The 16,631-nt window shown below is 41.4% G+C and overlaps 1 protein-coding gene across 1 annotated transcript in view; it reads right to left on the reverse strand.

Annotated features, from left to right (window-relative positions):
• ARL15 (ARF like GTPase 15) overlaps positions 1-16,631 on the reverse strand; it is a gene marked incomplete at both ends in the record, with an annotated part of 411,109 nt that overhangs the window by 266,808 nt on the left and 127,670 nt on the right. Inside the window, one exon of the mRNA XM_080716907.1 lies at positions 2,059-2,203. Coding sequence (XP_080573033.1) covers positions 2,059-2,203 — 145 coding nt within the window. The remainder of the gene's footprint in view (positions 1-2,058; positions 2,204-16,631) is intronic.

Raw genomic sequence — 16,631 nt, forward strand, 5'->3', positions numbered from 1 at the left:
TAAGGCTCCTGATCATCAATATTTTTCTGACTTGTTAGGAAACCCTGGTGAACGATTTCTTCACCCACCCATAGCCTCATCCAGGAACTGAGTCATCCTTGGCTTCTTTCTATCATTCACCCTCCAAACCCAACTGGTCACCAAGTCCTGTTGCTTCTAGCCCTAAAATACTGTATCCTAGTTACGCTCTCCTCTCCACTCTTCCCATCACCCCAGCCAAGGCCTTCATCTCAGCAGCATGGTTACAATCAACTCCTGCCTTCATCTCTCACGGTGCTCTTTAAAAGTCAGCCTCCACGCCATGGCCAGCTCCATCTCTCTCAAATGAAGATCTCTGAATGTCTCGTCCTGCAGATACTAGGGCATCTCTGCACTATCTACAGGGAAAGCTCACACTTCAGCACTTGGTACAAGTGTCCCAAGATTTGGCTCGTGTGTGTGTGTGTGTGTGTGTGTGTGTGTGTGTGTGTGTGTGTGTGTTACTAGGGATTGAACCCAGAGCATACTACCTTTGTACTACACCCCTAGCCATTTTAATCTTTTAATTTTGAAACAGGGTCTCACTAAGTTGCTGAGGCTGGCTTTGAACCTGTGATTCTCCTGTCTTAACTGCCCAAGTATTCAGATTATAGTCCTGTACCGTCATGCCTGGCTACTACCTATCTCTTATGAATCGTCCCCTGACAGTAATAAAACATACACTGCAGTCTCACAGAAATGTGGTTCCCAGGGGATCCCACTCTGTTTCATGCTCAATGTCTTCACAGCACTCTGACTAGAAATCCTGTTTCTCTCTACCCCCTACCTTCCTCTCTTGTTCCTGCCTATGTACCTGGCTCCTTTATCAGCTTCAGATCCTACGGAGAAGACGTCACCATGCATCCGATCCTCCCCTATGCCTGGCAACACTGATCTACCCCCTCCTTTGTGTATTTCAAGACAGGAACTTAATGTCCACATGGCCAACAGACCATGTCTCCTGGAATGCAGGCATCACTGCTCAGCCTCATAGTACGTAGTAGGTGCTCAGAAGTCTGGCTGAATGAATAATCTTCTCAACTTCCCCAGACAATGTCTCGCCTACTCCCTTCCTGTCAGCTCCCTCCCACGCTCCCCTCTTCATCTCCTATGACTGTTCTTCCATTACTGTCTCTCATTTATACTCTTGTTTCCTGTTCCTTTATCAGAAGAGAGAGAGGAAGGCTTTTGGGGGTGACAAGAGCCCTGGGCCAGCGTTTCTACAGTGTAGCACTGATAAAATGTTGGGCCGAGCCATCTTTGGTGTGGGGCTGCCCTGAGCACTTGAGGATGTCTGGCAGTATCATGGGCCACTACACTCTAGAAGCCAGTAGTCCCTCTCCCAACCGGAAATGCCAAAACATCTCCAGATATTGCCAAGTGTTCCTGGCAGGGGATATCTCCCCTGACTAGAATTACTTTCGTAAGCTGGTTTTGCTTTAAGAAGTCAGAAAAGGACACCGTAAAGCCAATTGATGGTCCCCTGCACTGGATCTCCTCTAGTCAAAAACAGAAAGTGAAGACAATTCAGACCGCACCAGTTGTGCTGTTGAAGGAGGATGTGACCAACAAAGTAGGTAGGAGTGACCTTCGAGAAAGGATAGGGCCTGGGATGAAGCCATTTTGTCATAGGACCAGAGTTGGAGACTTCAGGATCAGTTTGTATTAATGTTTTCCTGAGCTTAGTTTATTCTATGCCACTGAAATGATCACCAAGAGGGACACAGGGTAGAGAAATTTGATGCTATCAAGACCCCTCAAATCTTTTTTGAAAATCAGAGTATTTAAAATTGAAATAGCTGGGCATAGTGGCACAAGCCTGTAATTTGCGTATTTGGGAGGCTGAGACAGGTTTCAGGCCAGCCTTACCAACTAACTTAGCAAGAATCTCAATAATTTAGTGAGATCCCGCTAAGAAACTGACAAACAGGGATGAGGGTACAGCTTGGAGGTAGAATGCTCCTGGGTTCAATCTCTAGTATCAAAAATAATAAAATAATAAAATTGAAATAAATTTACTGAGGCCAGCGCGGTACCCACCTGTGGTTGACACGATGTTCTCGGGGCTTTCGCTGCAGAGTTTTGACAGCAAACTGGTCTTGCCAGAACCTGTGAGGCCTATGCAAACCAGGTCATACTCTGGTCGTGCAGGTGGTGGTCCCTTGCAGCAAAGTGCTCTAAAACACTGTGGAGAGAGAGAGAACAGGAAATGCAGTTCTTTAATCAAGACTGTGGAAACATGCCTTAGTAACATTTAAGATGACAACATAAGTATTAAGTAGTTAAATCACCTATCAATTACGAGAAGGAAAATGATAACTTAGAGAATCCTGGACAATACCACTTTAACCAAGTCATTAAAGGTATTATTCCCTGCCATGACACACACATCTACCCAAGACCTCCCTTCCCGAGGTGGCAGGTGCACTGGGCATGACGTTACCCTACAGTATTCCTGCCAAAATGCACGTCCTGAACCTATCCATGAAGAAAGCAGATAAAACCAACTTGAGGAGCCTTCTGCAAGACAACTGCTCTGTTTTCTAAAGTAGCGATGTCTTAAAAGTAAAAAAAAAAAAAAAAAGAAAGAAAGAAAGAAAAGACTGAAGAACCATCCCAGGTTAAAAAAGACTAAAGAGACATAATATGAAATGCAATGCAGCTTAGATTAGATCCTGAATCCGGAGGAAAAAAAGTGCCAAAAGTGACATTATTAGGACAATAGTGACTGAATATAGACTGCTTATTAGATAACGGTGTTGCGTAAGGTCAAATTTCCTGAATTAAATAACTGTACTGTGGTTATGTAAGGAAAAACATTGTTCTGAGAAAACACACACTTAAGTACTTGGGGTGAGGGGTCCTGCTGCCTGCAATAACTGGCTCAGAAAAATTCTAAGCCTCCTATCTCTATCCCCATCTGGTGAGGCTCATGGTAAAGCAAGCATGGTAAATGTTAATGGCTTGCAAAGCTGAGTGAAGAGTTAATGGAAAACTTTTTTGTTCTAGTCTTATAACTCTTTGATATCAATTCAAAATAAAAAAAAAAGATTTTAAAAATAAGTAGAGCCAGGTATGGTGGTGCATACTTGTAATCACAGTACTTGGGAGGCTGAGACAGGAGAATTGCAGGTTTGCAGCCAGTCTCAACAACTTAGTGAGGCTCTCTGCAACTTAGTGAGACCCTGTTTCAAAAATAAAGAATAAAAACAGGTCTGGGGGTATAGCCCAGAAGTAGAATGTTATGGGTTTCAATCCCCAGTATGGAAAAAAAAAAGAAAGAAAGAAAAAAGAAAAGAAATAAGTAGGGTACAAGGACTCTACTTGCACACATCATGGCCTTCTTGGCCTTTGCTAAACTTTTTCAGGTCAACAGGCCTCAGGGTACCATGAACTGTAGTGTAGCTTGTGCCCTGGACAAAAGTGCTTGTATTACAAGAGTTAAAGTCAAAAGACTTTGGAAGACAGGATGGTATTCATGTAATTTTTGATCTTTTGACTTGTGCCGTATTGGGCTTCAACAATGTGCCAGCTTTGTATAACCTAAAATCTTTAGGCCTTGAGTGATTCATGCAAAAAAGAAAGAAGAATCCACTCACTTCTGGGTCATCTGGAGATGGGTGAGGTAAAAGACCTATAAAAATCCTGTGTTGATTCTTTTCACTCAGATGAAATCTCAGTCCTAATTGGCTGTCACAGTCTCATAAATCAAGCTTGATTATTCCTCACCTTCATTTCTCAGAGCTAATCCACAAGTCTGGTCCCTACGACCTCTGAAATAGTTCTAGAATCTGCCCACGTCTCTCCAGCCCACGGCACAGCCCTCTGGACAACATCGACTTCCTCTCATCATTTCTCATGTACTGACTCTCACCCTAACTGTTCTCTGCACAGTGGCCACTGAGAGTCTTATTAAAAAAACAAAAACAAAAACAAAAAAAAACCAACAATCAAGTATGTCTGCTTACCATGCTTGACTGACTTCCCCCTGCTCTCGGGCCCAAACCCCTACCTTGGTTTCTGTGAGCCAACTCCAGCCAACCCAACCAGTCTCTTGCTGGTTTCTCTTCCCAGCCAGGCTCCCCTCCCTCACTCTAGGCACTTAGCACTGTTCCCTGTTCCCCAGACTCTTGGCTTAGCCGATTCTTCATCAGTGTTTTGGTCTCCACTTAACCAGCCCTTCCTCAAGGCAGCCTGCTCCCATCCAACAACTGCACCAACAACTGCTGTTAAGGTATCACAGGACCTCTGTGACCTGTTCACAGAGACCCTTACAGCTTCTTATTCATCATTACCATGTGGAAACCTCGACCATTCATCGTCAGCTGAGTATCCAGCAGCGAACAGGACACAGCCGGACTTAGTGATGCATACCTGTGATGGCCGTACCTAGAAGACTGAGACAGGATTGCAGGTTCAAGGACAGCCTCAACAAGTAGTGAGACTCTCATCAACCTAGTGAGACCCTGTTTCAAAACAAAAATAAAATAGGTCTGGGGATATAGCTTGAAGGTAGAATGCCTCTGGGTTCAATTTCCAGTAAAACACACACACACACACACACACACACACACACACACACACACACACACGAGAAAGAGACAGACTGAAAGAGAGGCAGAGACAGAGAGGGAGGAAGGGAGGGAGGGAGGGAGAGGGGGAGAGGGGGAGAGGGAGAGGGGGAGGGAGAGGGAGAGAACAGGACGGAACCTACCCTCTTATAATGGCTGAAGAATAAACAACATGTAAGTTTTACCTCAGAAAAGAGAAATCATCGAGCCTAATAGGATGCTTGATCGAAGCTCTCTGAGCCCCCCATGCTCCAAGAGAATAGTGTCAAAATAAGAGGAATCCCTAATTTTTTTCACTTTGCCTCAGTGCCAGAAATTAGCCTCATTCCCAAGAGTGGTTTTGACATACAGAATCCGCTTTCTCAGTAGATTAGAGCTGCTTTTTGCCCTAAATTCATTTTTCTTCAGTTTTTTAAAAGGTCTGCCGAGTTCTGGTAAACAGATTTTTATGATCCATATTCTACATGGATTTATTAAACTCTAATCACATTTTCTCTTCATCTTTTCAAGCCCGAGAAGTCCTAATTATTTCAGTCTGCCTTCATATAGCACCCCCTCCGACTCCTTCATGAGAGTCGCTCTTCTTTGGCCCTGTCTTCATGCCGTTATGCCTTTTGCTGCGAGATTAATGACTGCAACTAGAAACAGCATTCTAGATGCCAACACATCACACCATGGATTTGTAGGAAGACTGGCTGATATTGCCTGACTTCTCCCCAATTTTTTCTCACCCATGAAAAAAAAAAAAGTCTTCCAGACTCATGATGAGGGTCTTTTCCAGACACAGCATCATGCACATATTCATGTATCCCTTGAAGATGGCCATGGGCTAGCACCTGTTTATACTTAGGAGAGGTCTTCCATGTTCAGTTATAACAGGCAATACTGTTCACAGAGCTTCTCTCACCCAGCTGCTTTGATCTTTGTTGAGAGAAGCAGGCAGAGACCCCATTCTTGATTGAGAGACCCCATTCTTGATCAAGAGACCCCCATTCTCGCTCAGCTCCTCCACCAGAATTCCTATGAACTGTCCGCTGGAGGGGGAGCTGACCCAACTACTATGGCCCAAATTATCATGAATCTTAAATATAAAATAAAATTATAGCACCCCATTGAAATTATCCATTCAACAATATTACCCAACAGATTCTGGCAAAAAAATTCATAATTCTGTCTTCATACTGTCTTTAATATCCAAAGTACAAAAACTCTGTACCAAACTTTCACTCATATCTTCCTGGCTTGTTAATTTCAAGATACCCAAGGCACTTCTGGCGTAAAGGATAATTTAGCAATGATATTCGACTTCTCTACTCTTTCTATATCTCCCGGGTGATGTCATCTCTACTCCTGTGGTTCCAATCACATACACAGAATGTAAAGACGCCCAACACAGCGACTCCCCCAGAACGCCCCCATCACTTTCCATAATTCTAGCCTCTGTAGTTCTGTTCTGGAAGAACCCAAACTAAATATGAATAAAACAAAAGCCTCCACCAAAACTCAGGATATGGAAACAAGGCATTTTGGGAAATGAAACACTAGGCTAACATTATTACAAAGCAGAATCTCTGAAATAAGTTACAGAATCTTAAATGTATCTGAAGTAAATGAATAAACTCCTTGGTTAACAGGAAATGTGTCAGGTTTTGAACCAACAGAATATAACTTGAGAGTATGCCACTTCAGAAGGGGGGAGGTGTTCCTACTTTTTGAGTTTTTAAAAGGTGTACAAAGTTATCATTTGTGTTTTTTTGTTGTTGTTGTTGTTGTCGTTGTTGTTTTAAAACTTACTGAGGCTTTGGATCTTATAGTCAATTTACTTAAAATTACTCATTTTGGCCTCTAGACTATACTGTACCCAAGTTCATTGTATTTGTCTCCTCTAGCAGCTTTGGCATTGTTAGGAGTAAGCCCTTTTCACTGCCGTACAATGCGAAACACAATGCTGTCGGCGGTCCTGACAGCGAGCGGCCAGCTCGGGCTTCATTCCCAGGCCAAACACTGGGGCATTGTGCGGCTCTGCTCCAGCCCCATAAACCCACCCAGGCTTCAGTTTCCCTGTGATTAACCAGTAATGTTTAACACTATCGGCCTCGTCCTTTCTTCATAGAGGATGTGATGAGACCTGGGCTCAGTGCACTAAGCTCCTAAGAAAGGCACCAGACCAGCAAATAACTGTTCATCACGATACTCATTTTCCTTAGCTACCTTGGCTGCTAGTTAGCTTCCTTGGGAAAAGGACTGGCAGCCCAATATAAAGCCCAGACTGGATTCCTTCCCTGTCTATCAGCCCACAGCAGCCTCCACATGTCCTGTCCCTCCTATCCTGGTTCAATACTACGTATGTACAACCTCAGGCCCTCACTTGCAGCAGAAAATAGAGGAAAGAGCCAGTCTGAATTATAATTGTGCCCTCTGAGGGGCTACTAAGGGCATGGTCTTCCTGACTTACAGGATTTCTGTTCACACCCAAGTCAGTTCTCACTTACTCCTTTTGGAAAGAACCTAATATATCTACAAGGTTATGCCAGGGCACAGGACCTTTACTCCACCGTACATTCGCAAGCTCCTACCAACATTGTCTATAAGGCAATGGTGCGCTGAGGTCTTGAGGGAGGCTGCAGGTCAGAATCACCAGTGATAACTCTGCCATACATTTTGGACAAATCACATAATCATATGCTCTTAAGTTGAAAAGGGAATAGTTAGAATGCAGAAACATAGACATTAGAAATATTTGCTTGAAGGTGTCCAGATGTATCAGGAGTAAAAAATAAGCAAAGGATAAAATTGTCAGGGGGAAATGAGGGCTTGCATTTCAGTCTGGTGACTCTGCAAAATATAGAAAGAGCACCTAAAAATGTTCCTGTTTCAGTTAGGGATGGTGTGAGAAGTTTAGCATTCCTGGCAGAGCACTGTACATGGTAGGGACTTGGTGAATATCTGCTCAATAAGTCAACAGTGTAAAGCACTTCAATTAAGCCTTTGACTATATATATACTCATTTCCCCCTACATTTCCACTCTGATTACTCAATGACCCTCCAAGTCATTCACTAGTCTCTAAAACAACCTAAGAAATTCCCATCCATAGCACCCCAGTCCAGTGCAGAGTAAAAGGTCCTCCCTTCTCTCTTCTACTTGGGAAATGCCTATTCAAATTTCTGCTTAGATGGCACCACCTCTGGGAAGTATACCGCATTTGCCTCAGAGAATAGATCGTATCTTCCCCTCTTTGGGCTAATAGAAACACTTTTAGAAGTGCAGGTAATACTATGCCACATGTATTTTTTTGTGTGTCAAATTTATGAGCTGATAAAAATATGCACTCAGACCCCGAGACATATGCAATCTTGGTCCCTCTACTGGTTCCAAGAGCTTGAGTTTATAGCTTCAGACGGTGGCCAGGGATCAAAACAGAGTGATGGAGTTGTCCTGCAACTATATATTTCTGGATGAGAGACTTGCTCAAAAAACCTCCCACTTTGGCACCAGTCCCTGCACTGCCAGTATTTCCTACCATCCTGTGCCTTAAATTCCCAGCCTTTTGGGACATGACATTTGTTTCAATTGATGCTCTGTTTTTCATCATGAATACAAGATTTCATTCTGAGCATGAATTCAATTTGATTGAAGCTCTGTATAGCTGCTGGAAATTTTTCTTCAGTCAGCTTCAGGACTTCCTCACAAACAGAATCGCTACCCTGGATCCACACTGATCCTCCTTATTTAAATACGGGTTGCGCCAGACAAAAACCAGGGGCTCCGATGACAGATAGCCAGGGTCAAGCCTAGCACAGAACTCAATAAAAACCTGTTAAATTAATGAAGTATCTATATGTTTGCACCTAAAAGCAAAAAAAAAAAATAATAATAACTTTCCCATAACTGTCATCATATATATTTCTCATGCAAATTGACTTTAAAATCAGAAGTGCCTGTACATTTTGACCCACATCAGTTCTCACAATGAAAAAAAAAAACTTTTTAAAGGAAGTCAATTTCTAGAAGTGTTTTTTAATACTAAATATGCTCAATGAATAAAACATGAAGAAGCGCTTAAATATCTAAAATGACCTGATTTAGAACAAAGTATTTTCCAAGTCTCTAATAGTCAAATATGGGGGTCTGTCTTTTGAAAACGTAACCCAATACAAAACACAACACAAGGCCAAATGTGTTGCAGGATTTGTCGGAACTGCTCAAGCTCTGCAGGAGACATGACAACGGGTGGGTGTCCTAATAAATCAAAACCAAACTAAAGGCAGCCAAGGACTATGGAGCACCAGATAAAAGTGATTTATGGATATTCATTCATTTATTCCCTAGAGCAGCTCAATAAGAAAAGTATTATATTATTCCCATTTTAAGACAAAGAGACTGAGGCTCAAAGAAGTTAAGACTCTTGTCTACATGAGACAGGATTCACACCCTGGAGGTCTGGCTCAGAGTGTTTTCTGAGCCAGTGGGATGATAAAAGCCTCCACCACCTGAGGGTCTGTCTTGCACAAGAGACAAAGCTATTCTGTGCAGAGAGCCACACAGATAAGAAAATGTACCAGGGAGCTATTAAGTGGCAGAGTTGGGGGCTCAGTGAGGGCTAGCCTGCTCCTGAGCCCTGGCTCCTATCCTTGTGGCTCCGGGACTGCCATGTCCAGAGAGAGGGATCAAAGCATCAGAAGTGGAAGCATTCTGTTGTTTTGAGAAGGCCAAAGAGTCAAATGAGTTTACATTAGTAGTTGAAGAGAAAGATGGCTGCCTGAGGAAGGAGGAGATGCAAGTTTTTACAGCACTTCTTTACAGGCACTGTTAGCTTTATGGCTAAGGAACCATTCACTACAGGTGAAGTGACCTCACAAGGTTTTCTCCCTGAATTAGAAAAGCTGGATGTGAAGTAGAATCCTTGGAGGTCCTGCCAGCTGAATTAAGGAACAGGGAAGGAAGAGAGGGTGTTGTCTAGGATGGAAGACAGGGGCATCCTGAAAAGCTTCAGGCTTCTCTTTCCCATTATGTGCTTCTTTCATTAAACCCCTTTTTGTCCTCTGGAAAGGACAAAGCTTGTCTATTAAGAGAAGCCCATGCTGGGCACAAGGATTTCCCATTCTAAGCACAGCAGTAAGGATAACAAAACCTCTACCAAAATGGTCCTCAAATTTTCTTCCTTACAAATATCTGTGTATGTAGGTTTTACTAAAATAAACAAGCAAAGACTAAATAAAATAAAATGTGTTCAAAAGAGTATGGGGGAAAGTACATGAATAAATCAGGTCGTAGGGAAATGCACAGGAAGGAAATGACCTATCACCGCTAGCTCTCAGCTCATCCTGACTTTCTATTTGTAAGAAGAAAACCAAATGTCAAATATGCCCCAATGTCTTAGAGTAACTACTGGTTCTTGTAAACAAATGGGAAGAATCTAAGTTCAAAATGGCAGCCACAGCAACAGAAATAATATGCAGGATGACAGGGAGTATCAAGTGTGCCCTTGATCTCTAGACACAGCCTAGCAGAAGACTCTTGCCCACAGAGCAAGAGCAATCCATTTTTTGAGATGAAAAATTCTGTCATCCTTTACAATCCTAGTGAGAGAAACAATAAATGTTTTTACAGAAGATGGGTCAAATCTCTCAACCATGGGGGCTGCTCTAAGCTCATAGAGGCAGGCTTTGGCCCAGAATTGTCCCAGAATTGTCCCAGAATTGTCCCAGGGCTGAGACTCCTGGCCAATACATAACACTGCCTCAGGACACTAAGTCTGTCTTTGCCTTACCCTTTGTATTTCTCAATCGACATTCCTTTTTGGGGTGAAATACTCCATTATTTCTGCTTTGTTCTGAGCTGTCTCCTGTCTCTGTCCCTATTAACTCGTGGCAACAAAAGAAACAAACAGAAGCAGGGGATTTCATGCTTAGCAGCTATAGACATTGGCCTCCCGGCTTTGCAGAGGGGCAGACATCTGAGACTTTGAATGGAAGAGAGTGCCACTGTGCTGAACCAGACCAGGGCCCACGTGGCTCCTCGCCTGTGCATCCGTCATCCTTGATCTGGGCATTCAGGAGTCCTAGTACGGGTATTTCAAGATGAACCAAAAGTGAGGTTTTAAAACTTAGGGCATATACTGGCTAACTAGACTAAAAGAGACTAGTTCAAGATTTTCATATATCCCTCACTATTCAAAATTTTATATCTACTCACATCAAAAAGAGATCAGTGGTACAGAATATTTTTAATAAAGAAATTTAAAAAGGAAGTTAGGTTGAAATAAACATTATCTCTCTTCTCTTTAAAAAAATGCAATTCTTGTAATGGTTAGATGGGAAATCCAATTTTTAAAAATCAATTTTTGTAATAATGGTATTGTCCAATGAAAACATCAGTAAAATCAGTTGGCATGATTGACTATAATAGAATCCAAGTTTTATATGCTTTTTCATAAATCAAAGATTCTTCTCCTAGGCCATGTACTATTCTTTTCCTAAAGAGCAAAACAAATAAATAAATATGAATTTACTTGAAAGTGAAAAAATGAAGAATACAATTTGTCTCAAACTCTTTTTTTGGTCATTCGCTAAAAAGAATACAACTACACAAACAGGCAAAAAAAAAAAAAAAAAAAAAAAGTAAAAAAGAAGAAAACACTTTTAATGTTTTTTTTACCAAGGAAATTTTGCTTATTTTAGTCACCTGGGAAGAGTCAGATCATGAAAATATTTAAAGAGAGCTAGGTTACCTAGATAGACCTTCAAATAGATTTACATATCACTTAAAAATCCCCCAAAAAGATCTCAGCAAAATATATTTTTTCTAGTCATGATGCTTTGAAACTCAAGATGGGAAGGCTTGAAGACAAATAAAAATAAAACTTTTTCCTGTGGTACTCAACAGTGGAAACCTTAGTCTTTTCTTCACTTAATTTCTAGGAACTCTAAAGGCAGACCTTGGTCCCACACATTCCATAAGTCACCGATTTCAATACATCTATCCACTTCTGCCTCTACTATCCCCTGTTCCTCCTCATCTTAGAGTCTTTGGTCAGGATATCACTATGGTCCGCTGGATACCTAGGCTGTGTGCTGGTGCCATTAGCTCAGGTCTGGCCCAATTCCACGTCTATCTCCAAATGGACTTTCTAAAACACACAAAGCTAATTTTGTGATTTTAAATGTTCCCCTGGCTACCTATGCCTATTTGAATAATGTCTAAATTCCTGACCTAGGCACACAGGCTCTTTATGATCTTCATGGTCTCCAAGTGTAGATACAGAAATTACATGAGATGTCTGTAGAGCATCTAAAGCAGGATTTGACACATAAAGCTTAATCGATAGTACTTATTCTTGTTAGTTTCCCACTAGACATCGAGCCCTTGGGCCAACCAAAAACCTACCTCAGCATAGTTCTTGATCCATTCCCTTACCTCCTTATCCAAGGAGCCCACCCACTGCCTACAGCAGGGATCACCCCCTGCTGTATTCCTCTGGCAGGCTTCACGACATCCTTCAGAATGCAGCTAGCTCAATGATCATTTTGTCCAAGAAAACTTCTGTGACCTTCAGTCTAATTTAAATCAAACTTCCTTAAGTACCTTTTCTATTTTGGCATAACACTCATTGTTCTGTAAGGTAAAGTTGATTTACTATCCATCTTCCTCCACTGGGCTGAAAGCACCAGGATGCAGGCACTACCTCTCATTAAGAACTTTGGAACCTGGGCGTCTGACCCAGCATCTACCACTTGGTAGAAAGTGCCCGACTGTGAATAAGCACATGGCCTTGAAAATGGGGCCCTATAGCAATCAGAACAGGTAACTTCACTGATAGCGATTATCTAATCTAGAAACTAAAGATCATCTCAAACACCAAATATGCAGCCTAGTGCTCAGTATTTAATAGGTGCTATCACCATGATTACTATTAGGAAATTTTTCTCCTAGAATAGTATTTTCCCAAAGAAAACTGATTTTGTGGCCACCAATTAGGATTTTCCTCGTGGTATATAATTAAAGTTAATTCAAGATTTCAGTTTATTTTACCATTCATTTGATCAGAGATCTGTTAAATACTCCAAATTCCAATGGTAGCTAATAACATATAGGCAGTTCTTTTGGCTTACTATATATAATAAGAGCAATTGAAAGGAGTCATACATGATACAGAGGGAAACATTGTTGGATTTTTACCCCTTTCCCTGAGAAAACTCCTGAAAGGCTACTTTTAAACATACTGGTCTATCCTAACAGTTAAATCAGTTCTCTTTGAATATGAATCTCTATGCAGACTCAGACAAAAGCCTAACTGGAGGGATGCGTGTAATCCCTGTGCATCCTCACATCTCTTTGCTTTAACTGCTGACAAAGACAAATGTTTACTATGGTCTAGCACTGAAGAGCCAATACAGTGAGCTAGATGTTATCTCGCCTCACACATCAACACACGTGCCAGACAGACTCTGATTGCAAAGTCTGTTATCAGTGATGAGAGAGGCCGGGAGGGCACAGCTGGAGATTTCAGATCCACAGCTGAGCTGGCAGCAGTGGTAGTTCAAGACATCTTCTCACTTTAAAAGCTGGAATTAATCTGAGAGAGTTATTTAAAGGTGTGTTTTATTAAAGAAGCACTTTCTGGCTACTGTCTAATGCCAGAAGCAAACTCAAGACAGATCTACTCTGGACCATCTATATCAACTGATTTCAGTTCCTACAAATCACTTATCAATAAATCAAATATAAACAAAAATTATCTGTTCCCCCAAAAGAATAAAAGTGGCATGTAGACTTAATTTATATTGCAAATGGTTTTAGTACTCATTTTATTTTAGTTCCTGGAATTTGTACAGGCACAAAGGTCTTAAATTATGTTCCTTGAACTGCTAGCCCAAATTATATAGGTGGTACAAGAAGTATAAAATGAACTGATAGAGATATTAGAGAGATCCCATGTGTCTGACATATTTAACTAGTCTTACTGAAGGAATGCAGGAAGAGAAATAAGAAAGCAGGATTAAAGTAGGACCATTGTAGAAGTAAGAAAGTAACAAAACATGTAAGAGTGCTGTGAGGAAACATTCCCCTCTCCTGATAAAATTAAAACTGCGAGTCTCTGCTTCGGTAACCCCACTTGCCAATATAAAGTATAACTTATAAGTTCCTGCTTATGATAACTGCCTGAGTTTTGGCTTCTGTGAAACTGCTTGCTTATATCCCAGCTACCTTAATGTTAAAAGTTGTTTTATTTTAAAACCTAAGTTACTGTTAGAAATTATTTTAAGGATATTACTAAAGTTTGAAATATTTTAAAATAGTATAAAGTAGTTTAGAGAGTGTAAAGTTTGAAGTATTTTAAAATAGTATAAAGTAGTTTAGAGAGTGAAGCTATATGAAGCTATTTTTCTTGGAAGTGAGTCCCAAGCCCGCCACAAACCTTATCTAAAGAAAACACCTGGTACTCAAGGGCCGAGCTGAAGGTTACCATAGTAACCAAGCATGAAAGAGAAAGTCACTCCTTGGCGGGCAGTGACGTAGAAAGGCTGTCCTTTAAGACTATTTGCTGTAATTCAAGTGTGTGTGTGCTTTCTTTTGAAATTATTGGTTGTACTTGTTTACCTTTTTATCTGATTGGTTGTATCCTACAATTTGGCGGGCTGTGACGTGTGTAGCCACCCCTTCAGGGGCTATAAATATAGAGCCTGAAGTGTGCTCGGGGTCGAGCTCCGACCACTTTCCTTGCTGTCTACTGAGGCTGAACGCTAGCTCGGCCAGAGGCTCCCTCTGGTAGCTGCTGGGCAATTCCTCTACTGACAGTCAAGCTAGTGAAGGAGTCTCGACCACTGGCGTGCCAGTAAGAGCTGCAGCACTATAAACTCTGCTTGTGAGTTGCAACCTTGGTGTGTCCTTCGTTATTTGGGTAAGGGGGTGACTCTCGGACCCTAACATTACTAAAGTGAAAGTTGAATATTATCAATTCATTTTCTCTCTTCTCCTTAGCAAATGAATCTCCTACTCTATCAGAGGGGTTCTCAAAGTACCAGAAAAATATGATAGCTGAGCATCTCAGTGCATTAAGGGGTGTCCTTTTTATTCTGTATCAGACAGGGTTTTGATTGCAAATAAAGACGACACACTGGAAGGGGGGATTCTTATCATTTGGAGAATTGGTAGGAAGGCTAAGGAACGGCCAGAACCCAAACAGCCCAGGCACACAGCAGCAACCACTATGAGCTCAGGAGGTGCCACCCATGCCAACTGCCCGCAGCCAAGAGAGCAAGCTCCAACACCTCCAGCCGGGTGCAGTGCCACATCCAGCTGGAGTATTCCACTGGTCAAGTGAGGGCCCTGGTCCCCAGCAAGTAGAGAAAAATAGCTCAGGTTAAAGAAGCCCTGAGCCCAAGTTGTGGGATTTTCCTTCAAAGTATTTATTTGGAGGGCGATGAAAAATAGCATCATCTATACATTTTGTCCCTTAGCTCAACAGACCTTATTGTTTACTACAATTTAAAGACATCAAATAGTCACAACAATATTTGTTCATCCTGTCCTTCCATAGACCAATTGTGACAGAAAATGCTGAGACTTAAAAAATGGCCATGAGAAGTCAGGCTGAATCCAGGCCGAGGCTGGGATGAGACTGAGCAAAAACAGCATAGACTTTTCTGAGCCAATGTGTTTTGCCCTCTTAGTGTCCTGCTTCTGCAGTTATTTACTACTCAGTTCTCCTATCCTATGTGCATTCCCTTCCTCCTTTCCATACGTCCACAGATAAATTATTACACGTTAGAAGACACAGGCTGGCTGTACCAGTATAGGAGGCAAATGCCTGACACCTCTTAGGTTCATACTTGCATATTCTTGCTTTCCTTTCAGCTTTAATACCTTGCAGGAGAGAAATGGGACAGAACATACTGGGAGCCCTGGGTAGCACCTAGCTTTTGTTAATTAAAAGCAAAAGTATAGTGGGGTAGTCTGGGTTATTGTTTGTCACTAGAAACTATATGTATATACCCTCACCCCCATACACACACACACTTAAACTTTTAGAAATGTGTGACTGGGCTTTTATTTTTTTCTAAATAAGACTGTTCTGGTTTCCAACATGTTTATCTAAATAATGTGTAATCCTTCAAGTCTCCCTTTTTCAATTTGCAAATCACACCATAATTGTGAAGTGACTATTACAACAACAAAAAAACTACTCATCTGGAATATGTAAAAAAAAAAAGGAGAGTGCGAGAGCGAGAGAGAGGGAGAGAGAGCAAGAGAGAGAGAGAGAGAGAGAGAGAGAGAGAGAGAGAGAGAGAGAGAGAGAGAGAGAGAGAGAGAGAGGTAGGTCATATTTATAGTTAGCAAAAATAAAGATAAAAATAAAACATGGTCCTTGGCTAGCAATGTCAGCTTTCCCAAAAGAATAAAATCTGAAGGCTTGCAGTAAACTGTCAAGTTCAAGAAAAAAAGTGAGGGACAGAGTGGAAGGGAAATGATTAGATAAAAGAATGTATTTTAAAAATAACTAACATTACGTCTCACTTGTTTGGTGAATCTGTAGAAATGATTTATGTTGTCTGTGCAAGGAATTATGATCCAAGCTGAACAGACTCTACACGTCCATGGCTCTCTAAAAATGAGAGGGGAGATAGTCATGGTTTTTTGATAAGAGTGTTAATATCAATTTTATAGTTATAATAATATTGGATAAAAAGATTCTTATGGAAATTGTTCATGGGCAAATTAGAGGCAGTCATCCTTCCCAGAGATAAAATATCTAAACAAGTATACAAAAATGTATTTGAGAGGATCTGGGTTCATATGAGAACCACTCAAGATGAGTAAGACATCACCAGAAAAAAGCAAAATTTCTCTGCAATGGAAAAATCTGAAACAAAAAATTTTAGTCCTAAAAACATCTGCATGTATTAAAAGAAGACCTTACTGCCATCCAATCTGGGGAAAGAGAGAGAAAGTGGATAATTTTAAAAATTGCCCTCAGAGTGCCGGGCGTGGTGGCGCATGCTTGTAATCCCCGCGCTTGGGAGGCGGAGACAGGAGGATC

This window comes from Muscardinus avellanarius (assembly GCF_963383645.1).
Source record: "Muscardinus avellanarius genome assembly, chromosome: 1".
Taxonomy (NCBI): Eukaryota; Metazoa; Chordata; class Mammalia; order Rodentia; family Gliridae; genus Muscardinus; species Muscardinus avellanarius.